Here is a 27,782-nt window from a genome sequence, read left to right on the forward strand (position 1 = left end):
CAGCGAGGTCCGCTCGCTCCCCTGGCTCGGCCGGCGCCGCTGCTAGCCGAGGGGCACCTGGTTCCCCGCTCGCCCATGGCTTCCTCCGGCAGCGGCATGGAGGAGGTGCGCGTCTCGGTGCTGACCCCGCTCAAGCTGGTGGGGCTGGTGTGCATCTTCCTGGCGCTGTGTCTGGATCTGGGAGCCGTGCTGAGCCCGGCCTGGGTGACGGCCGACCACCAGTCTTACCTCTCCCTGTGGGAGTCCTGCGAGAAACTCAACAACCCGGAGACCTGGCGCTGCATAACTACCTTGAACAGCGGTGAGAGAGGGGGGGCACCTGCCCGGCACCTTTTACCTGCCTTCTTCTTGACTTGAAATCGCCCCCCCCCCGTCCCGCGCCTCTCGCCTCTCCCTCTGACCCCACCCATTGCAGTAGCGCCCCCCAACATCTCTTCGGAGAGTGTCCTCCCTGATCTCCCCCCCCCATCCCGCCCCTACAATAGCATCTCCTTCCCTCATCCCCACCCGCATCTTACCCGCCACCCGCTCAGGTTAGCCTTTTCCTCCGCAGCACCGGACTTCTCCCCTGCCCCCGCTTCCCCCCCTTTCCTTTCCAGGATCTATCAGCGCCACCTCTTCACAGAACGCCTTTTCTTATCCTTAACACTTATGCCTCACGTTCTCAAAACGCCTCTTTTGTACCATCTTCCGTTGTTACCCATGTAGGACATTGCTCATTGCCCTCACATTGCCTCCTGCTGCCCACCTGGACCCAGCACAACCTGCCTCTCCATCCCTGAGCACTTTTCTCTCCCACCTGACTTCACAGCACAGCACACTCATCCCTGCATCCTAATTTGAACCTACTCCTTTAAGCCAGTTTTTTCCTCCCACCTCATCTCAGATCCTCCCCAATAGTCTTTCTCATTGCCCAAATCCAAATGCCACATTCTGCTTTAGTTGTGATCAATCCATCATACGTACCCCCAATGCCCTTCCTTCCCAGCACCCCATGAGCTGCCGTCTCAAGTCTGCCATGCCAAGTTCCAATCCTCTACCTTTCCCTCTTGCTTATGCTGAATTTTGTCTGCCTGGTTATTTCCCTAGCTGTCCCTCCTCCTCATAGCCCCATGTAGACAGAGAAGCAATATGTTTAAATGATGCATCTGTGAAGCAGGCAGTTAAGTATTTACATCTACACACATACAGCATTATGCGCTCCCTTTTTCTTGTATTGGAAGTCAGGATACAGCAAGGGCTAGAAAAACAGGGATAGCTTTTTCAAAGCATTTGCATCACGGGATACCCTGCTGTTGTTTTTAATGAATTGGCGTATTTTGTTCATGAAAAGAGCTTCAATCCTGCATGTTGTGGTGTGAAGGTGGTTTGTGGATTATCTTGCTGTTGTTTTTTAACTTCAAATCAATATTTTACCCTATACAGTACCCAGTCTTCAAGCTAAAACTGAAATAAAAAGTTGTGGCTTTCAGTTCATTGAATCTGTAGCCAACATAAGAAGCAACACTCTCCTGTCACTGTATTCTGATACTTTCTCTTTTCTGTTATTCCTGTGCTCTCCTCCTTATGTCCCTGATGAGAACTTTCACTAGGCAACATATATAGCTTTGTCTCTCAGCCTCTTCCCCCCTCCCCCATGTATCTTGTTGGCCTTATTGGCATTTATCCTGTTTCATTTTTTTCTTTCAGTAAGCAAAATAATAACTCCCCCTAATGAAAAAATTGCCCCTTGAAATGAGCAAGATTGTTTCAAAATCATCCCTCCATCCCCATATCAAGTGGCTTGCTCAGTCTGCAAAAATCCTTTTTTGTGAGCGTTGCTTCTATTTTCCACTGTATCGCAGCTGCTTCTCTAATCTCTATTAGAAACATCTACAAGTTAAACTGTAGCCTTCACTTACTAAGCCCGAAATCTGGTTTTGAATCATGTACCTGTATTACCCTTGTGTTTTAAGAAACTGTGCAATAAGAGATTGGTTTCCTATTGGTTTGACTGCCTACTGTGTATTTTGCTACATGCCTTTGTTTCTCTGAATTTTTTAAAAATGTTCTTGGAGATCTTTGCTTCAAAACTGCAGCAGAGGTCCTTTCTTTTATTTATTTTTACTTTTTATCACTCAATCAAGTAAGATTTGGTGTTGGGTGAGGTTTGCTGTCAATTGTGTCATGTAAAGTAAATCAATTTTAAAAAAGAATTGCTTCTTTGCGCTGTTACCAGGGAGTCTAAACAAACTTTGTAACTGAGCTGTATTTTTTTTAAAAAAAATCTCTTCTCCCCTCCCACCCCCTGAAATTTATGTAGGAATGTCAGCTTTGACTTGATGTGTCTCCTTAGCAACAGGAATCCTTTTGCCCCTTTCTCTGTCTTCTAAAATGATATCCCTTGATTGCATAAAGACTTTTCAGATGAATTGGGTGGAGGTGGGAAGTGGGGGACCAAGTTCCAGTTCAGCTGGTTTTACTTTATTCCCTTACCTTCAAAAGTATGACAGATTAGGAAGGTTAAATAGTGCACAGATCAGCGTTAGAGGACTGCTAAGCTCTCCCCAATTGCATCTGGCAGACATCTCTCTTTTCAGATTTTTCCTATAGGAGAAGTGTGAGTGAGGGGAATCGGTTGGATGTGAGCTGCAGGCTCCTCATTGCATTTTCAAACAATACATGAATGGGAAGAGCAGGTATTTGTTGTTGTGTCTTCCTGAATGCCTTCCTGCTCCTTCAGGAAATTTCAAGGCACTCCCATTCTATGAAGTCATAGACTAAGGTTTACTGATTTTGTTGTGGTTGTTTAAAATAGTTTTCCAGATTTTACAAGCTGCTGGGAATGACTGCTGAGGCTATTTTAAGCAAGACCTTTCCTTTAATTGTATCTGGGTCTAGAGTCAAGCTTTGAAAGCTTTCCTGAAATATGAGAATGTGCACTGTTTACACAGTCATGCATATGCACAAATGTTTGTCCTTTGATATAAACAAATCCTCTGCACAAGCTGGCAAAAGGCCCTCATTGGATTGGGTGAGTAATGGATTGGGTCCTAAGTCTATAGTGTGATTTGTTCTACATTGACAATAGCCCTTTGTTGTTAAGAACTTAGCCTTTTTTCTTCTACGTAAAACAAAATATCCCTATTCTGTCTATCCCCCTCATTGCAGGCAAGGCTTTTAAGTTGTGAAATAATTGGGATATACTGGAAATAAGCAGAAAGAGCTTCCTTTAGGAAGACTTTTTAATTATGACACTAGAGCAAAGAGCATTGTCACTGGAGAAACAGAAGGAGCCAGAGGCACAAGGCATCTCCCTCCACCGTCTTAAAACATTTGCTTCATTGTCCCTTGAAGGAGAGCACCTCAAGTGGCACAATCAAGGGCAGCCACACACCGGAGCCTGCTAAAGCATATCCAGGGTTTAATTAAAAACCTTTGTCTTAATTAGACTTTAGGTCCTGACTGCTCTCAGAGAGGGCACATTTGGTTGTATCTGCAGCAAGGAACATCCTCTGAGCAATTACCAGAAAACAGTCTCTTTGTCCAGTTTTGCTAACGGCCAGCATATCCCTTGTTAACTATATAATGTGCTATATAGCTGTAACACTAACTGAGCATCAACATGTTTCTGCTAACACTGCTAATACCAAAGTGGGAGAGAGGGCTGTGTATATATTTTAAATATTTCAGGAGGCATCCAGCCATATTAAATTTGCCTGATAATAAACTAGATGTGCAGTTGTCCCCCATCTGTGCAGATGATTTGATAAAAAATGCATGTTTTGATCATGCCATTTTAAAATAAGTCGGTAGATTTCAGCTAAGATCCCAGACTCCCGGGCAGCCCTGTTGATTTCTCTGGAGCTACATGGAAGTAAAATTGTGAAGAGTCATAGCTTGGAAGTCTGACGTTGTTGTTTTGATGTAGATTAGGCCATTTAAAATAGCAACACGGCTTATTCTTGTATCAGAGCTATGTGTAAGTGCATGCATACTGTATTTTCTTATGGCATTTAACGTGTGAAGAATGTAGCCCACATGTATGGCACACTGCATTAGGTTTTCACAGCCTTTGCTGTAGAACAGCATGATGTGTGACATACTATGTTGTTTATTACAGACCAGGCATACTACCTTTGTAGTATTGGCAAAATTAAGTGGCACTTTGAGATATGGTCTTTATAGAAAATGTCTATTTTTGCTTAAGCACCTACACATGCATTTATACAAATAAAAAAGCCTTTTGGGATTCTGAATCATCAAAATAACATTACACTGAGAAAAACATAAACAAACATTATAAAGCTTTCTTCTTTACAGGATATTATTGTTCTCTCTGGTGAAACATGTATCATAATGTTTATACAGCAGCATTCAGATGTGTTCCTTGTAACTTTTGGGAATCCATAGGACTAAATACTTACTAGTTTCATCTAGGATCTTTAAATGTATTGTTAAAAATTGAATGCAAATGAATTACTTCTTTATTTTCACATTGCATTTAGAATATTGGAGGTTCAAAATTCAGCCCAATTGAATTGTTATTTTAAGAGACAAAGTTGAATTTATAGCTTCTGGGGTTTGTTCTTTGTTTTTGAGGGGGAAAAGAAGTGAGATCTAGCTTTACCGAAATATTGCAATATCCCATTTTAAATCTATTATCAACTAACTAACCTATGTTTTAACAGTCATAGTTTGTGTGTCTGCTTATTTTGCATGAGAGCAGCTGTTCCAAGCAGAATTGACAGCTCAAAAGCAGCTTCCTCCTGGGAATATGTAGATCATGGCTTTAACTGAGTTGATAGTGATGGATATTTGCAAATAGCTCAGCAAGACTGATAGTCACAACACACTGTTCTTTCCTGGCTTACTGGAAATGTTTTACTTAAAACTAAAAAATAACAGCTAAGTAGAATGGAAAAAGCAATTGTTAACATAAAAAGTTTTACAGACGCCATGGCCAAAAAACTGTATTAAAGGCAAATTCATGTCTTACTCTGAAAAATAACTAGAAGATAGATTTTAAAGAAGGCTTTGTTTTAAAGCTTTCCAGAATGTACCCTCTTTCCCCAAAGGAGTAACTGTGATATATTGTATAGTAATTCAAATCTTTACAACATCCTTGCATCTGTGGTGGAACCCCTCCCCATTTTGAGCTATTTCTACAACTTCAAGATGCTTCCTCTGCTTCTGCAATCCAGGAAGGCTAAGCTACATAGAGTGTGGTGTTGATAACACCAAGGTTGCGGGTTCAGTCCCCTCAAGGGCCACCTGCATATTCCTGTATTGCAGGGGTGGACTAGAAGACCCTCATGGTCCCTTCCAATATCTACAATTCTATGATTCCTCTAAATCTTTTCTTCTCTGCTAGAAGGCATGCAGCAACTGGGGGTGTCTAAATGGTCCTCACCTGCAGCCATACCACCAAATAGATGGTAGTTACTGTGAGGAATTGGATAGAAATGTGCAAAATCAGATTCTAAAAAGCAAGCACATCAAAATCTCTGACACTTCCAATTCAGAAATCCTTATCCATTTCAATGGATTCTATAGTATTGTTTATTAATTTCTACAGATTTGTAGACTGCCCTTCATCACTTCAATACGATCTCAGAGTAGTTTCCATCAATTCACATGCACGTGCACACACACACACACAAAATAAGCAAAAAACAACAACCCCAAAACAATGCATTTAACAAAATAGTAATAGGGTAACAGCATAAAGCATGAATAGTAATAGGGTAACTAGTGATTTCCTGCCAACCTAGCAGTTCAAAGCATGACAAAGTGCAAGTAGATAAATAGGTACCGCTCTGGCGGGAAGGTAAACATTGTTTCTGTGCGCTGCTGTGGTTCGCCAGAAGTGGCTTAGTCATGCTGGCCACATGACCCGGAAGCTGTACGTCGGCTCCATTGGCCATTAAAGCGAGATGAGCGCCACAACCCCAGAATCGTCCGCAACTGGACCTAATGGTCAGGAGTCCCTTTACCTCTTAACTAGTGGTTGCTGGTTAGCTCCAAACGCCCATGTTATCTTTACCTGCCAGCAGAAGCCCATAAAAGTCTCCATTATTTGGACTTCCAGAGGAGGGGACTTCCAAAGTCAGGGGCCACACCAGAGAAAGCCCTGTCATACACCACCATGTGGTGGACCAAGCCCATTGAAGGAACCACAAGAAGCACCCTCCTGTCAGCCACATAGCCCTAGACAAATGGCAAAGTCATGGACAAACATGGGCGGCTTTAAAAGATTCATGGAGGACAAGGCTATCAGCAGTTAAAGGGACCCCTGACCATTAGGTCTTGTCGTGGACGACTCTGGGATTGCGGTGCTCATCTCGCTTTATTGGCCGAGGGAGCCAGCGTACAGCTTCTGTGTCATGTGGCCAGCATGACTAAGCTGCTTCTGGCGAACCAGAGCAGTGCACGGAAACATCGTTTACCTTCCCACTAGAGCAGTAACTATTTATCTACTTGCATTTTGATGTGCTTTCGAACTGCTAGGTTGGCAGGAGCTGGGACCGAACAACAGGAGCTCACCCTGTAACGGGGATTTGAACCGCCGACCTTCTGATCAGCAAGCCTTAGGCTCTGTGGTTTAGACCACAGTGCCACCCACGTCAGCAGTTACTAGCCATTATTCTGTTCTTTGTCTACTGTCAGGGGCATTAGGACTCTGAATACCAGTTCCTGGAAACTGCAGGTGGCCAAGTGTGGTTGCAGTCATGTCCTGATTGCAGGCTGCACACAGGCATCTGACCAGCCACTGTGACAACAGGATGCCATGCCAAAAAGGCATTGGCCTGATCCACCAGGCTCATGTTATGTTCTTAAAGGAAAAGGTACATCAACACTAGGCTCGCCCACATTAAATACATGGTTAAGGGTAATTGCATGCAGCAATGTGTGCATTGATCACTACTTCACATGAATCTGTGCTTCATGAATATTTCACCTGATAATCTTTGAATCAAAGTTAGGTGTTTTGAGGGCTCCATCCGCCTCCTTGGTAACCTGCCCAGATAATGCGTGACCTGATTTTATTGATGTTCTGGACTATGAATAAAATAAATGAACAGTGCCACCATGGCTAAAGCATTGTTCTGTTCCTTGCAAGTGTGGCAAAAGCACCGTGGCTTTGTATAAGCACTGCTGCCATTAAAGTTGTTCTGGGTTGTGCTCATTCATTCCCAGCCGGATTATTCTGAAATGCATTAAATATGATTTGCAGGTGGCAAGATGGGGTCTAGTTTGTACAAGCCTTGTATTTCTGCACCTGTTCCACAACTGCCCTAGTGGCCAGTACATAAGAAGAATGTTTCTGTATGGCAAAAGTATGCCATCATTGGTATTCCATTCATTTATTTATTACATGTATCTCCAAGGAGGTAAGGGTGGCGTGCATGGTTCTGACCCTTCCCAGTTTATCTTGACAACAACTCTGTGAGGTAGGTTAGGCTGACAGTGAGTGGCCCAAAGTCACCCAGTGAGCTTCATGGCTGAGTGGGGACTTGAACCCTGAGTCCAGTCCAGCACTTTAACCCCTGCACCACAATGCTCCATAGGGTGACTCACATCACCAGCACTATAGCAATGTTTCACCAGTGCCATGCATTTCCTTATGTAGTCAGCAGCATCAATGCCTGTACTCACCTCTAGTCAAAGAAGAGCTAGAGTCAGGCCCACTTGAAATCTTTGTGCGTCTTGCAGGGTAGTCCTATAGGTGTCGACGTAGAATTAAGCCAAATGTGGATTGCTTCCAGGAAAGTATATATATAGGATTGGACGTCTAGGAAAGGTTGCTCATTTGCCTTTAGCATTGTATGCCAACACAATATCAGGAAAGACACACAGCATCACAGAAACCCGTGTTTCTTTGATTATGACCTAGTTACGAGTCTGCACATTATCACTTGGTCCTGTGAAGGGACACTAACACACACAGGAATGGGGCAGCAGGGAGCAGCTTCCACAGCTTACTAACTGCCTCTTCGTGTTCTTGCACCTTAAGAATAATGTGAGCAAAGGTTCCTTATCATGTCTGAGATGTCACCCAAATCAGGGAGGAAATACTGATGGCATATATGGTGGGTGGCCTAGAAAAGGGAGGAAAAAGCAAACAGAGCAACAGACGCATGTGCTTTAAGATCTCCCAGAAAAAGAACATAAGTGAGCCCCATCCCCAACCCAATTCAAATCAAAGCCCTATTGGTCAGTTTTTAGAAGATAGACATAGCTGTGCAGGTTACCTTGATTAACTTATGGCAAAAAGGCTACACATCCATCTTGTGTTTTAGACGCAACAGGAATAAATGCAGACTGACAGGCAGTGGTTCTTCCACATTTCAAATGAGTATTTTTCCAGCCCTATGTGGAGATGCCAGGGATAGGCTTGGGCCTTCCACTGAATTATAGCCCCTTTCTCTGTATCTCTCATAACTCTTCTAGATCTTTCTGGGAAGTTTGTGCTTGGGCCATATAATGTATAAGCCAACTGTTGTATTCAGCTTTGTTTTATTTTAAGCATGGAAGAAATCTTCAGTGAAGTGTATCCTAAACTAATTTATCTTGCTGTTACTGCTTTTGTATATTGCAGCATTTAAAATTTTAATGCCTGCTTCTCCTTTAAATATTTTTAATTGGGCTTCCGGAATTTAAAGGATGCTTTTACTGCTAGTGATAATATAAGTAGTCTAAATATTTTATGAGGTTTATATTTAGAATCAAGTGGACTGTAACCTTGACTCATACTCAGTTGCAAAAGATGATGCGGTAGGATTCATATTCATAATCAGTGGGAGGAGGTAGGTGCTAGCTTATGGAATATTGACTTCTTCAGTTAATATAAGGCAGTGTTTTTTCAGAAAAATAGATGCTGGTACTCACCATGAAATTGTTACAATAAGTGCCATACTTTTTAACAACAACAAGGTGTTGGTACTCCGTACCCTTGAATTCCCCTGAAAAAAAGCACTGATATAAGGAATAGTAATTATTGGATCACTGTCAAAATGAGAAATAGTAACAGGTGGCATTCCACAGGAGCCCCTTCAGTTTAGTGCTGTCAACATATCATTACTGACTCCAATGGAGAAATGGAGAGTATGGAAAGTTAGGACACAAACCAGCCAAAGTTAGCACTTTATACATTTCAGTGGAAAAGTGAGCCCTCATGGCCAGCTCTCTTCCATTGGAATCAATGAGAATGACCACTTGCTGAATCGTTCTCCAAGTTTGCAGTGCTAGAGAACTAGAGAGAACTGCAAATGCTACAGAGCACAAGATAACAATATTTTATGGTAAAAAATTCTATAGTTTAACTTTCTCTCACTACCCAGCTTCATTGGATAACCCCAAGTTCTAGCACTATGTGACAGGGAGAAAAACATACCTTTGTCCACATTCTTCAGCACCATGAATAATTTGTACACCTTTATCATATGTCCCCTTAATTAAATAAGAAATTCCCAACGTTGTAACCGTTCATCAAAAGTGAACTGCTCCAGCCTCCTGATAGCATTGATTGCTGTCCTCCTTCACTTTTTCTAGTTCTACAATATTATTTTTAGGATGAGGTGACCAGAACAGTACATGGTATTTGAGGTGTGATCATACCATAGATTTGTATAAAGGCATTACAATACAGGCAGTTTTATTTTAATCCTTTTTTAAAATGATCCCTAATATGGAATTAACCATTTTCACAGAAGCTGTGTGCTTGGTGATCATTTTCACTGAGCTATCCACCACAACTCCAAGATCCCTTTCCTAGTCACTCACTGCCAGTTCAGACCCCATCAGTGTATTTTTTTTTTTCTAGTGTGCATCAGTTTATACTTCTATTAATGTTTGTTTGCTATGTTATTGTCCATTTACTCTGTTTGGATAAAACCTTTTGGTGCTCTTTCCAATCCATTTTTGTTTTTACCCCCTGAATAATTCGGTGTTGTCAGTAAACTCATCCACCTCACTGCTCACCCCTAACTAAAAGTCATTAATGAACAAGTTAAACCCCAATATAGACCCTTGGGGAATCCAACTTATTATACCTTACCTTGTGAGAACTATCCATTTATTCCTTCTGTATGCTTCCTGTTCTTTAATCCATTTCCAGTCTGTAAGAGGACCTGTTCTCTTATCCCCATGGCTAAGTTTACTCATAAGTCTTTGGTGAGGGCTTTGCCAAAAGTGTATGGCCAACTTATCCTTAAACTCTCAAGATTCAGCTCCCTAGCTTGTGAGCCCAGTGTGTGCAAAGAGGGTATATCCATGCATTGCATCTATTGTATACAGTTCAAGTGCCACTTTGGTTATGATGCTTGGTTTGCCCGATGCCTAGTTATGACACTTGGAAATAAATAAAATGTTATTTAAGACAAGTAACAATAAAATTTTGACAGAAACTATTTATGTTGAATATTTTGAAATGTTGGCTACAGTTGATTTTCAAGAGCAGTAACTATGAAAATAGAGGCACAGTAACAAGAAAAAGAAGCAGCAAATCAGGAGAGGGGGAGAGGGGAAGAGCTGGAGGGCAGACAAACACAACACATGAAATCAATGAGATAAAACTAAATAGCTGAAAGAGATCGTGGAAGTTACTAAGGCATGAATAAAGTTGACCCAAAATGCCTTCATTCAGTGCAGTGATAGGAAAACTTGACTATGGAATTGATACTCCACACAGTTATAAGGGCCAAACTAGATGTGATATTAAATGTGGCTTTGCATTTAATATGCAGGGTTTTTTTATTATAAAAAAAGCAAATCACATCTGCTGGGGACAAAGGTAATCATTAATGAGTTTGCATCAGGCATGATATTTACATGGTTGCTAATGCAGTGTTTCCCCCCCATACAAATACCCAATCCAGAGGAGATGTTTTCCTCAGGCCCACATCACTGGCGGAAAGGCAGGAACAACAAAGTGTGACAGCCAAAGACAGCTGACAAAGAATAGAATTGAGGGGTTTAGATAGGGGTACAGTGATCCACGCCTTCAGTATTCTTATCGGCTGAGTCAGGGGAAAGATACTGGGCTTTGGCTATCAAAGAAAATAGGTGTTGCTTAAAGTTGGCTCCCAAATAAAAAGTGCTTTTCCCTCCACACATTATTATGCTACCTCAACAGACTCCCATATGAACACACAAGGCAGCAGTGAAAATAATGCATGCTGTGTTGCTTGAAGTTTCCAAACTTTAATATAGTGGTTTGGGTTTTCTTGATTTGTTCCTTCTATACTGTATTATAGGAGAAACACAGTGTCCCACCCCACTTCCTGAGAATAAAGTGTGGCTCAGATTTTAGGGTATTTACATAGTACAGTTGTGTGTTTTTACTTTGGGTATATTAATATGGTTTAATTGTCAGCCTTCTCTTAAAAGACAATTACTGTATCTAGTTACTTTCAGCTTTTTGTCTAAGGAGGCGATTGGTAGAGGGCAGTAACAAAGAGGTGCAGAAAGAGGAATTATTATTATTATTGTTTCATTTTATATCCTGCTTCCTCCTAAAGGAGCCCAGGGTGGTATAGGTGGTATAGGACTGCTGTGGAAAGTGGAGGTTTCTATTGTTCTGTGTAGAAGTGCACAAAGAAGTAAGAAACAACAGCACAAATGTTTAAATTCTGATAATACTCTGATACAGAAGTAGAGTGTGGGGTGAAAGGTAGGACATTGTGATATTCTGCTTAGATTAAACTGATTTGTTGTGGATGTTCAATATAGCATGAAGGTTTATTGAACGCACTCCAGCAGCTTACCTATGGTTTGTTTACTGCCAGCATAATGGGAAGTCATGTAGTGTTTGCTTACGAACCTTGACTATTCTAAATATGACTTAGCATTGCATGTGAATCCAGCATTCTTCCTTAAACATAAACTACTCCACCTCAAACTCTCACCAAAGTACAAAGGCACAAGGAAAGAGCAGCTGGGAAACAAATCAAAGTTTGGAGAAACAATCCATGAATGTCTTGAGGGAACAACTAATGGTTAACTTGTCTTAGTGTTTTGTGCGAACCAGGCCTTTTTATTTTGCACTTGGAGAATCTAATCTTACAAAACAAGACATCACAATGGGGAATCACTGAGGTTGTTATAGCCACCAACATCACTATGAATAGTCTTTTATCCTGTGAAGGAGAGACTGAGCAACTGTTGTACTGACATGAGGTGGATATAGTGGCATGAGAAAGGGAAAGAAGGTCTGAAATTGTGGTACAAGGGGATGAAATATTTCCTTTCTTCCTACCCCCCAAATATTGACCTTGCTCAGGAAATTTGATTACCCTTCTGCAAGCATGATAATAAATCTGTTAAAACAAAAACAAACTCACAAAATTCCTTCCAGTAGCACCTTAGAGACCAACTAAGTTTGTTCTTGGTATGAGCTTTCGTGTGAATGCACACTTCTTCAGATACAGTGTGCATGCACACAAAAGCTCATACCAAGAACAAACTTAGTTGGTCTCTAAGGTGCTACTGGAAGGATTTTTTTGTTTTGTTTTTGTTTTGACTATGGCAGACCAACACGGCTACCTACCTGTAAATAAATATGTTGTACATCATGTGAAACATACTTTTAATTTTACTGTTCTACTTTAAGTTGTTGTAATTCAGTCTCTGAAGATGGTGATACTATTCTATACTTGCATGATGCCATTCAGGAGGAATGCAGGCAGTGTTAAGGTGTTGCAATAAAACCCTTTTGCAGGGGAACATTTCTTTGGTGGTGGTGGTGAATTAGTTTCAAGGGTACCACAGCATTTTCTGAGCCTGCCTTTATTCAGACTATCCTGGCTACAATTCTGAATCCTAACTAGGAAAATAATGATTGTTCATTGACACTGTCACAAAAAAGGATACTTTCGCCACTCCCAATTTATCCTATGTAAGTGAAGTGCACAATGGGAAGACAGATATTGCATAAAATAAAACAGGAGTGAGAAAACTGTGGCCTTCCATAAGAATATAAGAAGAGCCTGCTGGATCTGACTATTGCCCCATCTAGTCCAGCATCCCGTTCCCATAATGGCTGACCAGATGCCTATGGGAAACCTACAAGCAGGACCTAAGCATAGCAGCACTCTTCCCTCCTGTGGTTCCAGCAATTGGTATTCAGAAGCATGCAGCCTCTGACAGTGAAGGTAGGGCTTGTAGCCAGTGACAACCACATCCTCCACGATTTGTCTAATTCTCTTTTAAAGCCATTCAAGTTGATGGCCATCACAATCCAGATGTTGTTGGCCTCTAACTTCCATCACCCCGACCTTTGGCTATGCTAGCTCTCCATTTCTCGGCTTAAAGCATTTGTGGCTATCCAAAAGAATTACAGTAACTAGGTTTGCATCAGTTTTTTTAAAAAATAGTTGCCATAGATTATCATGTCTTATTTTCAGTTCCATACAGGGGGAAAAAAATTCTCATTCTAGGAAAGAACTGAAGCATCATAAGTACACTTTCATTGAACTTATGTTTCTTTGTGTTATTATACTTTAGATTCAACCACTTAGTGGGAAAATGTATTTACCCAAGAAATCATCTTCTGCTGAAACATAGAAGATCAATAGAAATAGTTCTAAAAATTATATTTTGGTCTAGTGCTAAAGCAGCATTATATTTTAAATTGCAAAGGTTTGTATACTCTAGTGTGCTAGAAAGTCTGACAAGTGATGTAATAACTACTATGTTCAACTGTGAAAATCACACTGGGTAGTGATGTACAGAATCAGGCTGTAGCTGCATTTTAAAACAGATAAGATCTATGTAAGTCATCAATCCCCTTTTTTAATCAGCAAAATATTTTCTTCACATAACCGGCAGAGATTCTTTTTTTTTTTTTTAAGTCACTGGCAATGGAATCCTATGCATGTCTAATTTCCCATTGGGTTCAGTGGGGCTTCCTGACAAGGTCAGGATTCCAGCCTAAATACTAATTTCCTGGATTATTTTACCATATGTTGGTGTTTGGGTAAACTATTTCCCTGCACAAAAACTAAGGGGAAAAGTAATCTCAGAAAAGTCCCTTCATGTGTTAAACACAATGTCTCTCCCCAATTAAAGGGGCAGTAGGCCCATGCAGCAGTACCTGTGCTTTAGGGTTGGATTGCTCCCTGTCTGAGAAGCGAAAGCCTATATATGTAAAGTTCCAAAAATGTAGACATGAAGTGGGGAACTGAATGTGGTCTGTGGGCCAGAACCTTATGTTTCCTATCCCCTGTGGCTTGACAGGTGGCTGTGTTTGCCCAACTATCCATCGTAATGATGTCCCATGATAACCTATTTATGTCTGCATCAGTGATCAGCTGGTTATTGTGGCACACTGTGCAAGTCCCTTTGGCCCAGAAGCATCTTCACCTGCTCCACACATTACATTATATATGATACCATGTATAGGGCAGGTGGGCACAGTTTGGCCAAGGCAGATTCATGGGCCAACTGGGGTGGGCTAATTAGACCCATTGGTCAGAATTTTCCATTTAATGTGTGGATATCAGGGATAAAGCCAAGGAGCTGCTTAACCTTGGGGTTGTGAGCAACACAGACCTGCTGCCCTGTTAATCACATGGGCCTTTTCACAAAAGGGTCATAGTGTCTTACACTAAGGAATGGCTGTCTGAGCGAGTCCTTTGTGCACACAGCTTCTAAAAATTAGTGGCTTCAATCTGCTTCATAGCACAAAGACAGATTTATATATTTCTTGCATTGGGATTGCCTACATTTTTAGAGAATTGTCAGTGACAGTTGTATTTCTGATGTTTGGAACAAGTTCTTGTAAATATTTGTAAAGCAGACAGTTTGCTTTGTAGGGGTCTGATGCTTCAGTGTGGTCAAAATGTAGATATTAAAACCACTTGTTCTGAAATTTTGAAACTGAATCAGGGATTATAAACTCACTGTGTATGGATGTAACAAACTCCTTTCTAATCTGCTTTAACATAATGAAGTGTGTGTTATTGAGTTACTGCTGAACCCTTGGGAAGACTGTTGGCTTCACCACAAACTCCCATTATATTGCAATGCCACCATTCAGCCCAGTTTAAGAATCTTATCAGATGTACAGTTAGTTGTGATCTTATTGGATAATGAAACAAATGGAACAAGAGTCTATTGCTGTACATTCAATGCTTAACTTTTATCCGATAACCTACATAACTTTGTGCTAAAAATATATTGGTCCAAATAGAGAGAATTCTGTGCTTATGACTTGTTGAAATCAATAGGACAAGTTCGTTGTGACAAATTTAGGTCCCATTAATAATTGGATCATAATTTCTTTGGATTTGTGTGAAAATAAATTAGTTCTACCTTTCTGATTCATCTATCTTACATGGCTGTTGTGAGCATAAATGATAATAGCAGTTGCAGAGCAATTCCTGTTAGGAATTACCGCGGTGCATTGTACATGCCTTTGAAGACTTCTCAGAAGTTTCAGTTGATGCAAAACAGTTGTTAGAGTGCAGACTTGAAACTGGGTATTTGGAACAGATCTTGCCAGTCTTAAATAACAGGCTCCTAGGCTACTTCAAGGCACCATTCAGAGTTCTGGTTCTTACATTTAAAGGCTACATGGACTGTCTTGTGCCAGGACACTGAAATCTTTTCATGAGACTCTCCTTTGAGTGCATCTGCCATGAGAGATGAAGCAGATAGTGACCTAGAACCAGGACCTTTTTAAGTTTTAGAGATCTCTCCCCAGATAGACTTTCCTCGTGTCAAGTTTGATGTCATTTCAGAGTCAGGTGTAACATTTTTCTTTGCTCAGGCATTTTCCATATTGTAGTTTTCTATTGCATTTCAACCAAGCTGTCACTAACCTATTTCAAAAGCTGTTTTATAGTCTGCGGTTTTAATGTTGTTTTATGGTATTTTTAAATCTTTCGTTATCTGCTCTAAGGTTCCCTAGCTGAAGAACAAGGGAAAAAATAAATTAGAAGAATAAAAGAAAGTTAATTGTGACACAAACTAGATAAGTTCTATCTGAGCCACAATCCAGATACCTTCCATAGTTAGGAGTAGTATGCATGATAAATTATTGTGTATTAACTCATTGCAATGCCAGAAAAATACAAAAAAAGAGTCTGTAGGTCCACATAGGGACACAGTGTGAAGATAGTTTAAATCAGCTGCCACAGGAAAAGTGGCCTGCATGCAGTGCCTTTACTCAGTATACATTTCATATACAGTGCATTCCTGTGCTACTGTAGACTTATTTTGCCATTCAGTTATGAGGCAGGAGAGCAGGGTCATTTCACTAAATGCACCCCTACCATTATGACTCAGACAGGACCCTCCCCAATGCTATCTAGACACTGGGGACAATGTGTTGTTTCCAACACTGTCCATAAAGGTTAGGAGTACAGTGATTTTACTGAGGACTTTTCTTCCAAGCAGGTGTGAAAAGGTCCGTTTCATTCAATGGGATACTAGAGAATTGGCTCTTAAACAAAGGTATAGTGATCTAATCATTTATCCGTGAACTGGCTATCACCAATTCACCATATGTCCCTGCTACCATGATATCATTCAATAAGCTTTTTTTTTTTTTTTTTTTTGAGTGGGGGAGTTGGGGGATCTATATCTGTTTATGTAAGACCATCACATGTCAAAGGTAATGGCTTGTTTCTTTCTATTTACAACTTGTATTCATGTATTAACAGTGTGGTATTGATATAATGTATTAGGTAAGTTTCTCCACTCTAGTTGTAATAAAAATTGACCACATTGAATGTATCATTACGCAATTATCCACACTTCCATTACAGTTTCACATACAGTATAGAATTAAGTTAAATCTTATGCATGACTCGCTTTCATACCTTTTAGAGATGCTTGCCCAGGGCCCTCCAAATCCCAAAGTGATTACAGACTAAGCACCCAGGGTTTGAGGTCACAAGAGACACCCTACTTGCTTTTGGTTATGCTGCAGACTTCCTCCCAAACATTTGTATAGTGTTGGGAAGTGGTTGGTGCAGGGTGCCTCATGTGATGTTAATCATACATAACTTGAGCATCCAAATAGGACTTGTTTGAACCAAAGAAAGCTTTCGTTGAATTCTTTCATAAGCCTTCAATTACTTACATCTCTCCATTTAACAGTACAGTACTGTTCTGTTCTGGTGTGTTGAGTGTTTTGGTTTGGGGGAAGGGTTGCATAAAACATTCAACCAACCGCCGTTCTATTTCTAAAGTAAAATAAATATTATACACATGTGTGACAGAATTTGCTCTTGAATTTGAGAGCAGCTCTACCCTTGCCTAAGCTCTTGCTACATTTCATTAGCTTGAAGAGCCTTTAGAACTCTTGCATTAAGAAATTCTAAATTAGCTGGGGGATTTTAATTCACCACACTCATTAAATTGGCTTTGAAAATCTCAGCCCAAGATTATTTGGTGTATTGTGTTTAACCTGATTTTGTGCCATCAATTATATAACATAATGCCCTATTTCTTTTGCCAAGAAGTCCTGTTTTAAAATTAATACAACTGTGGGATTGGAGCATGTAAACTAAGTTCCCAAAGTTATATATAAAAAAAACTTTTGTCCACACAAAGCACAAAATCCTGCAGTCTAATTTGTTGCAAATTATTGTTCTTACCTAGGCTCACCAAATACATTTTTCCATGTGAGGCAAAGAAGCCAGTGGTGTCCCTTCCTAAGTCAACCTAGGAATAGACCCCCCCCCCCCCCACACACACACTTAAAAAATATAATAAAATAAAATTATAAAGCATGTCCAAGGTGGTCTGAGGGCTTCCCTGACTTTCTTTTAAAAACCATTTAGAAAGTGGCCTTCTTGCACTCATTGAACACATTTCACTAAAAAGCTACTGGAAGATGTAGTATGGTATGAGAGAGTACCCCTTCCTGGGTAGTTAACAAGAGAAAAAGATGACTGCCCCCAATGTGCATATGGGGGCAGCCATCTTTTTATCTCTCTCTCTCTCTCTCTCTCTCTCTCTCTCTCTCTCTCTCTCTGTGTGTGTGTGTGTGTGTGTGTTTGTGTGTAATCATAGAATCATGGGAATTAGAAGGGACCCTGAGGGCCATCTAGCTCAGCCCCTAGTGCAGGAATCTCAACTGAGTAGGATCATTGAGCTATCTAGTGCAACATTGTTACTGCTGACTGGCTGTAGATCTCCAAGAGTTCAAACAAGAGACTTTTCCATCTCTACCTGGGACCTTTTGCATGGAAAGCATGTGCTCTGCTACTGAGCTACAGCCCTTCCCACCACCAGGATTCAACTGCGGGGCCTATAAGAATGGATTCAGTTCCCCTGTGCTCCTATTTTCTTGCAAAATAGCTGACTAATAAGATTTTATATTATAAATAGCCTCCACACACTGTTGAACTGTGCTCTTGAATACCTGTTTTAAGATTAGCCATCGGGGCTCTTCTTTGCATTCCACTGTTAGAGGAGACTCATTTGGTGGTGAAACAAGATGGATTCTTCTCTGTGGGATGCCCTCCCCTTGCACATCATCTGACATGGTTGTCATTTTGGTGCCAAGTGGAGTAATTCCTGTTTATAGGTTTTTAATGAGTGTCCATTTTAGCCTTCTCATCTGTTTAGCTGACTTGAACTTTGCTTGCTTGTGTTTTTTATGTTGTATCCTGCCCTGATACTTGTACCAATGAATAATAGGGTATAAATCTTTAAAATAAATATAAATTGTAGCCTGGACAAGTTTCTCTGAAACAATAGAATTGTTTTGAATCAGAAGTATCATTTGTTTTGGTGTTTTCATGTTTCATTCATCATTCAAATGCACTTTAGGATTATTGGTCCATTAATAGCTCTAGCTAACTAACTGTTGAAATTTAAGTGTGTTCATAGGTGCCAGCTCCCTGGGGCCCTGTGTGCCCAGGCACCAACACAATTTCCCAGGGGCCAGGCACGCAAAAGATTTGGTGTCGGGGCAATGCATGCTGCATGGCACCCACAACCCTGGGCACCCATGGTCACAAGCTGGCGCTCCTGAGTGTGTTAATTTGCAAATAGCCCTCTGATGATTTTACTATGAGTTTTTCCATTCTACTTTAGTCATACCAAGTTTGATTGAGCTCCTCACTATTGTAAACCCTTTATAACTAAAGCTACAGTTCTATCACACTTCCCTGAGAGAAAAGATGCATAGGGTTGTGCTGTAAGTTAAGGAAGGGGAATCCCATTAACTACTATAGGAAAGTGGTGAAGAGAAAAATGGTCAATATTATAAGCACCCGATATCTGCATTACACAGCATTTTGCAGTTTTTCCTTTAGTACATAAAATACAATACATACAGATAACACCTTAAATCTGACTAAGAGAACTGTCCTGAAAAGCTTTTTTTAAAAAGTCTGAATGCAATTGCATTTTCTGTTACAAATAACACCTTTTTGTGTTTACTGGAGTCTTGGTTTCTCTTTGCATTTTACATAGACATCCTTTTTATATGAGTTACTATCTAGTTTCAGTTATTTGTGTTTCTTTCTCTCTGCAGACTGGCAGATCGCTACACTTTCTATGCTGTTGGGTGGTGCCGCCATAATTCTTATAGCTTTCTTGGTTGGATTAATTTCTATCTGTGTGGGATCCCGGAGGCGGTTCTACAGACCAGTTGCTGTCATGCTGTTTGCAGCAGGTAAATCAAACAGATTGGTTCTCTGAAGTATGCTAGAATTTCCTAGCTGTAGTTTTGTACATTTGTGCAGAAAAGAGTGGCTCATTGTGGACTGTAAGCCAATAATCAGATCATTGCCCAAGGTTATTTCAGAAGTTCTTGATTATACAGCATGATCAACCTTTGCTTACATTACAAGGAATCTCTAGCACCCATGGCCAAGTCATTCACTGCTCAGCATTCATGTGCAGTAATTGATTCCTTAACTCAACCCAGGGGCGTAGCAAGGTAAATTGGTACCCGGGGGCAAAAAAAAATTTGTCAGCCCCCCCAGAGGTGTGGGAAGGTCAGGTGGTACCCGGTGCGGAAAATTTCTTGTCAACCCCCCCATTGATCCCCCCCCGCAAAAATGGTTTTACGTTATTTCATATTTTCTTACAAAGGAATAATAACAAGTAATAATAATAATAACAAGTAATAGTAATATAAAACTTTTATTTATATCCCACCCTCCCCGGCTGAAGTCGGGCTCAGGGGGGCTAACATCAAATACATAACATTGGTATAAAATCAAACAATAATTAAATTACCTCCTAAAAAAATCTCAAAATCAAATTAAAGTCTAATTAGATGGCTTTCCACAGGGTTAGGGTTGGGAACAGTAAGTGCTCCACTGAACTGAAATTTCAGCCTTCACGACATAGGAAAACAGCCAAGTAAACAGCTATTTTGGTGGAGCAGGATCAATATATTAACTGATATGCATGAAATTTCATATATAGCTATATAATCCCTAGTATAGTAAGATAAGACCTTCGGAGCAGGCATTTTCAAAAAAGAAAAAATATATAAAAAAATTCAATTCCCCCCCCCCAAAAAAAATTGTTCCTTGATAATTTGTCACACCCTCCATTATGGAACCTGGGGCGGCCCGCCCCCCGCCCCCTTGCTACGCCCCTGACTCAACCGGTCTTGCATTCTGAAGCATTAGCATGCTATATTTTAAAACTATCCCTTATTTCTCATTTGAAAACTCAAGAATATCAAGTGATCTGGGGGTTCTTTACATAGACTGGGCTTTTTCAAATTGTTCTATTCCCTGATATGTGAAAATAGTCAGAGATTGACGTGATTTAAAGGGTTATTATCAGAGTGTCAGTTCATTCTTATCAAATTCTTCCATTCAGTTGGGTACATACCTGTGTGGTGAAAATCTGTCACAAACCAAGTTGAACATGTGGAGATTTGTAATCATAGCTGCACTTTTTTACGGTACTTAATGAATATGGAGACAACTGCTCATTCCCCATGTTTGCACTGCAATTCATTGTAGGTTCTCTCCACTGAATAATAATAATAGTAGTAGTAGTAGTAGTAGTAGTAGTAGTAGTAGTACCGTGTGCATCTGGCTGGGTTTCCCCAGCCACTCTGGGCCTTTCCCCCTTATTATTATTACCTGTATTTTAAAATATATATATTTTTATTGTTTTAATGCTATTAGTGTTTAACTGCTTTTTAAATTACTATCTTTTCTGTTTTTACTTTTTCTGTTTTATCTGTAAGCCACCTTGAGTCCCGGTTGTGGGAAAAGGTGGGATATTAATAACAATAATCTACAGTATGAAGAATCCATGAACAAGATTGTATGGAGCTGTCACCTATTCACAACACACAGTCCAGCTACTTGAGCAAATGAACTCTACATGCTGTTATATGACAGAGGAGCATTACTCTTACAAGAAGTCTATTGGTATTTAACCTAGTAGTGCTGCAGTTTTGAAATATTATATAGGGTAATCATCACTGTCCACATTCCAGGCCTTTGTAAGGACAGAGCCATTAACAGTGCAAATTATGTATGTTTAAGTGATAATAAATCCCACTATTTTTAATGAAAAAGTTGCAGCCTATATGCAGCAACTTTTGATGGTGCTGATGGTTGTCTGTCTTTCTTTCTTTCTTTCTTTCTTTCTTTCTTTCTTTCTTTCTTTCTTTCTTTCTTTCTTTCCTTCTACTTAATGCAATTCTTTTCAAATATTTGATTGTAAAAGTCCCTTAAGCACTAGCTCTCAAAACCATCTGTATGAAAATAAATAGGATTAAACTGAAAGGTGTTTATATGCTTCACAGGAAGAATCAATTTTATTGTGTCAGATTTACTTTTTGTAACAGCCATCACATTGTAAAGCCTTTATTTTATTTTGCAAAGCTTCAAAGGAAAGAATTTGTGCTCGGAAATACTTTTAAGAAAGACCCACATAAACAAATCAGCCCAAAGGATAATGCAGTGCATACTATCTGCATTGAAATCACCTATTGGTATGCACTTCAGTGTCCTTTGGGTTAGCCAGTAACAGTTTTTTCTTCCTGAAGTTTTCCAGGCACAGCATCCCTCCATTCTGTCAATCATATCTGTGCTGGAACTGAAACAGTAAGCCTGTATGATATCCCATAATGGAGAGAATGACAAGGCCATCTTCTCTGCTAGATGGATTTTTAAAATCCATTTACAAGGAGGTGGAAAGATAGGTCCTTAGTATTTCAAGAATTGAAAAAGTGATAAGGGGAAGTATCCTACTGCCCCCTGCTGTTTCCATTATTTTAGTTAAACCACTGTAGTTTTTAGCAGAGGGCACGTGAGTTTAGGCTACCAGAATTCTATATCTCAATTAGTCATCAAATTTGCAAAATAGATTCATGAAATATATTGTTTCTATCTAGCATAATTGACGCAGTGCTGGCAACAGAATGGTTTACTAAAAATGAGTTTTAAATTGCTTATTTTAAAAAAAAATGTTTCTAGGCTTCCTTTTTCTATTATTGTTTTTCTAGCCACTTCTAGTTGTTGCCTTCTGTGTAATTCCACAACAATATGGAATCCACTAGAACTCAGCCTAGATGAACAAATTATATTCAATATAAAAAGCATGGGCTAGATTCAAATGATTAGCTGTGCTTGCAATAGCCAGCACAAGGAGTCCCACTAATGCACCAGGGCTTCCCCCTCTCAACCCCAAACTCCCTGCTCCCCATCAGCTCTGGGGGGTTGGGAGAATCCCTGGGGCAGCAAAAGGCAGGGGAAAATAATGTTCTGTTTGGCAAGAAGAAATGTTTGTGCTCCTATTCTTGCAATGCCAACTTCTCTTTGCCCCCAGCATGCACTACAGCACATTTGAGAACACAAGATTCCTATACAATCAAAATATCGTTTTAAACATGCTATAAAATTTAAACCACTCAAATAAAACAGCAAAAGAACATACACATAAATTAACAATTTGGTGGAGTGAAGATGTTCCAAATGAAAGACAACTGATAAAGGACATTTCTCCAATACAGAGTCCTACAGAGTCCTGCTTTAGTTGCCCAAGTATGGATCATATAGCAGGGACAAATCATTAGAAGATCTTGATGTTTGTTTGGGAATTATGGGGCAAGGCACTCAAAATTTGTTTAAAATGACATGAGAGAAGGCACTTGCTGGGATAGCCGCTGCTCAGACCGTTTAAACCAGTGGCTTAAGTTGAGTCCAGAAACTAATTGGTGATTCACAAAGATGTGTTAAATGAGGTGTAAAACAATCACACCAGCCTGCACCTAACAATAGCCAGACATTCTATACCAATTGAGCCAAGTTCTGATTATTGATTGATTGATTGATTGATTACATATTAAGTAGTATATCAATTATGATGATACTGTATATGATTATATATTATATGTAGCATACAAAAAAGCAGCAACTGACAACTTAAAGAAAATGTTTAAAAAATGTTACATTATTAAAAAGTTACTAATATATATATACAGTATCAATTAAGTTTGCTTTACACACACACACACACACACACACAGAGAGAGCCTCCAGGTTCTCACCCAGGGTGCAACAAACTCTCAGCTCACAGTTATCTTGACTGTTTCGATCAGCAGAATTGGCACTACTACAGGTGCTACTTAATACCCATTCCGTATTTGCAAGAACTCTGCAGTTGTTCAGCAACCACCCACTCAAGTATCAAGTATTGTACACCAGCCTATAATTGGCAAGAGCGGCAGGATCCAAAGACAGGGACTATACCACTGTTCATTTAAGTCAACAGGGGTCCAAATCCAGACCAAGGCTGCTAACCTTTCATGGCTATCTGTTACAAGCCAAGAAGAAAAAGGATAAAGCGGGCATGGATTCTGTGGAACGGATGTTGTAAGGAGGGGGGAGAGGCAATTTGCTCCAATGTTTAAAGGAGAAAGAGGGTGGCTCCTTCTTTGCAAAACAAAAATAAAAACAAAAACAAAAAACAAAAAACTGAAATGTTCATACAGGAGCACAAGGGTTGTCTTAAACCCTGCACAAATCCATTCTCTCTTTGAACTCTCCAATGCCAGGGGTTAAAGGGGAGCTAGGGAGACTTGCAAAGCTATCCAATGGATTTTGACAGGTGGGCAGCCCTGCCTATCTATTGAATTTGGCCTGCGAGGCCAATCCTGATAAGGATCTGGCCTGTGGAGCCAAAAAGATCCCCCACCCCTCAGCGGCAGAGAAAGCTGCTCGGTCGCCCTGGGGCAGCGTACCCAGGAGCGGGGTGAGCCGCCCATAGGGGCAGAGCGCACTGCGGGGCCTCCGGAGTCTGCCGGCCTCCTCCTACTCAGCTGCCCTACAGCTGGGGGGGGGAGGGAGGCAGCAGGCAGACCGTTTGGGCAGCGTGGAGCCTGCATGCGCCCAAGCCACCATGTCTCTCCCAGGAGAAATGCGTGGCTCGGGCACGCTGCAGGCTCCGTAGTGAGTGCTGCCCAGCATTTTGTCACCCCCCTCAGTTGTGACACCCGGGTCGGACCTCACCCCTTCCTCCACCCCTGCCACCTCTGCATTACAGGGTTAAGAGGGCTTCCTGGTATAATCTAATGCACACTTATTATTAGCTACCTAGTTGGACTTGGTACCCTTTCCATAGGATCTAATTCATAATGTCAGCTGACATTTGTCATCCACATCCAGAGCCAATGCTCTACTTATGGCATCTCATTGCTACTTGTGCAGGTACATAGACGTTGTTTAACTTTTGTCTGATAAAATTTTGACTGCACAACTTTGCTTTGGTAATAATCAGTGACATCAAGGCTATTTCTTATGGAGTACTTGCTGTTCAAAACAAATATTTGAATGTTACAAATTATTAGGAAGCTTTATTGCACTGTGTGGAAGGTAAGAATTTGGCTGTGCCAGGAATGTAAGATATTAATTGGAGGTTATATGTATTTTTAATGTGCAATTTCAAATGAATTCTGTTGTAATTAGCTGATAAATGATATTATTTATTACATTGAGTCATATAATTATAAATGAGCTTTCCTAAATTATCTATCTTCATCATCCCCTACTTTATTTTTCCCACTCTTTTATGATCTATTTATAGAAGCCATTAGCTTAGTCACCTGTGTTCTTCTGTTATTTCAAAGAAAGTCTGATCTGCAGAAAAGGCAAAAGGATAATTGATATGGCTTATTCTTCAGAACCCTGAAATATCAGGCCATTGCCCTGTTCCAGAAATATGTGTCTATATACATAGGATTATATTTAGATTGCCATATTCTCTGTGGGCTAAATATAGTATGTTACAGTAGTCTAACCTGAAGGTTACCAGAGCATGGACTCAATAAATTTTAGATTAAATATATTTTACATGGACTGCACATTCCACCAGGAATGCTGTGCAAGGTTTATTGAAACAAATGCTGTTTTATGTGAATTGAAATGACTGCCACTGTGCTTTTGTGCTAGTTCTGTCATTTCAACAGGACTTGTTTCAGAGAATTTCAAATAGCATTATGACCATAAATTGGAAGCTAAATTCAGGTTTAGAAACATCACCAGCTACAGCGCTTACTGGATCATATCAGTTCACCTGGAAGATGAAGGAAACCATCTCTCCTCATACAAATAACACTTAAAGGAAGATTTGTGAGCCATAAGTGGTTCTTTTATTTTTCTAGTACTTTTTAATTGCTGTCAGCATACTATTTCTATGGCTATTTGTTTCATCTTCTTCCTCTTGTTATATTGTTTATTGTTGTCTAACAACAGTTTATAAAACTAAGTTAAAGTTGTAGCTTACGTAGTTAGCCCCCTTGAGCTTGTTGAGGAAAGACAGGGTATAAACATTCTTAATAAAGTAAACAAATGACTAAAGAATCCCACCTTGTCAAGGTTGGGAGCCAGTGAAGTGCACAAACACAGAGTGCCTTCCATCTGCTGGTGGCCCAGCTACACCCCTGTCTGGACAGGGATAGCCTAACTTCTGTTGTCTATCCTCCAGGAACGTCTAGCTTAGATTACTGCAATGCATTATATGTGGTGCTGCCTCTGAAGATGGTTCAGAAACTTCAGCTGGTGCAGAATTCAGTGACCAGGTTGCTCACCATGGCAAGGCGGTTTGAGCACATAACACCAACCTTGGTCTGACTGCACCGGCTGCCAATTCATTTCTGAGCCAATTCAAAGTACTGCAACCATACAGCTTCCCTAAATAAATCGGGAGTATGCTACTGACAGGGTTCTAACCCCTTCTATTTCTCAGAAGTGGTTGTGTATGTGTGTGTTTTCTTTCTTTCTTTTAGTTTCATGCCAAGATTGTTCTCATATCAAGATTGCACTTTGAAAGTGGTACAGTCCAGGCAGGAAATCAATATTGCATTTCTAAATGCAGGCGACTCTCCACTTAATGTGGGGGTTCCATTCTGGAAGCCTGATCGCATAAGTGAACTCGTGTGAAGTGGAGAGTCCCCTTTAAACACCCTCTCTCTCCTATCCAGACCAACAAGAATTGAAGCTCTGGGCCTGGCTGAAGGCTGGAGGATGAGTGGGAAAGCAGCAGCTACTGCTGCTGTTTTACCGCACACATCAGCTGTTAGGCAGGGAGACTGAGCAGCCTAAACAAAACCCTGCTGCGCCTCCTGTCTCTTCAGGGCTTCATCCACCCTTACTGACATCCTCTTCAGGCTCCAGGTAGGGTCTCCTCATGAGCCACGAGGACTCTCTAACTCTCTCCAGCCATTTCCAGGTTTGAATTGAATTATTGGTATTTATTTATTTCCTGGCACACACATATACATGGTTGCACATGAGCCAAATGCTCGTTAAGTGGGGAGTTGCCTGTATGTAGTATGCTCCTAGTGTACACCAAAAACTCTACCAAAAGATTAGTGATTTAGCATTTTATTTATTCTAAGAAAATGGATGAAGCCTCGTATTTGACTTTCCCCCCCTTTTCTTTTTTCCCCAGTGGTTCTTCAGGTGTGCAGTCTCGTCCTTTATCCAATCAAGTTCATCGAAACAGTCAATTTGAGAATATACCATGAGTTCAACTGGGGCTATGGACTAGCTTGGGGTGCAACTATATTTTCATTTGGGGGTGCCATACTATATTGCCTAAACCCTAAGAACTATGAAGACTACTATTAAAGGGTGCTATTTTAAAATGCAGCACCAGAAGAAGAAATAACACAAGGATTGTTCAGTTTTTTCTAACTCTGTGTTTTTAGAACTTTTGTAGATTGTCCAGCAGTCTGCCCTGTTGATTTATCAGCCTTTACTTTGGGCTACAACTCTTGCAATTAACTTTTTTAACACCCCTTTAAAAGAATGGCAAAAATTACACCTGTTCATCAGTACATTGGCAAATGCTATAAGCTACTGATACATTACCTTTGGTAAGCAAAGATCAGTACCACTCGAGGACGAAGGTGGAAGCAGTCATCATGAGAAACAAGCTGGAATGAAAATATGGCACCTGCGTTTTCTGTAGCCTGCAAGGGAGTAGCTGGCCTAAGTAGAAGCTCCTTTGTATGATACATGATTCAAATTCTCTATTGGTCACTGAGTTACACCACTATGCTGTATTGATGCATTGGGACTTTTGCTGAAACAAACTTCTAAATGATGGGATGCTGAGAAAAGCGAACATAGTTGTAAGTACAAATTAATCAGCTACTTCCTGACAACACAAGTTTGTACATTTGGCAATCCACATTTTCCAGCCAGCTGTGGTATATCAGGAAGTCAAAACTTGGAGCGCATTCTTCTAATTATGTGGTTGGACTTTGTGTCTCGGCTGTAACCAAGTATAAGCAGAGAAGGACACTGAATCTGTTGACTCCCATGAGAGAATAAAAAGAAGAGAATACATGCATGAGA

General features: G+C 40.5%; 1 protein-coding gene across 1 annotated transcript; it reads left to right on the plus strand.

Annotated features, from left to right (window-relative positions):
• On the plus strand, nt 1-27,782 carry TMEM47 (transmembrane protein 47). Its single transcript, XM_033147195.1, has 3 exons — nt 1-301; nt 19,475-19,615; nt 26,872-27,782. The coding sequence occupies exons 1-3, from the start codon at nt 76-78 to the stop codon at nt 27,048-27,050; spliced, it is 546 nt and encodes a 181-aa protein (XP_033003086.1). The 5' UTR covers nt 1-75; the 3' UTR covers nt 27,051-27,782.

This window comes from Lacerta agilis, chromosome 4, assembly GCF_009819535.1.
Source record: "Lacerta agilis isolate rLacAgi1 chromosome 4, rLacAgi1.pri, whole genome shotgun sequence".
Lineage (NCBI taxonomy): Eukaryota > Metazoa > Chordata > Lepidosauria > Squamata > Lacertidae > Lacerta > Lacerta agilis.

What these genes read in the sequence shown, in the direction of transcription:
- TMEM47 (XM_033147195.1), top strand. Translation starts at nt 76, where the DNA reads ATGGCTTCCTCCGGCAGCGGCATGGAGGAGGTGCGCGTCTCGGTGCTG. An exon ending in CATAACTACCTTGAACAGCG is followed by an intron (nt 302 to 19,474) that starts GTGAGAGAGGGG and finishes TTCTCTCTGCAG; the next exon opens with ACTGGCAGATCGCTACACTT. An exon ending in TGTCATGCTGTTTGCAGCAG is followed by an intron (nt 19,616 to 26,871) that starts GTAAATCAAACA and finishes TTTTTTCCCCAG; the next exon opens with TGGTTCTTCAGGTGTGCAGT.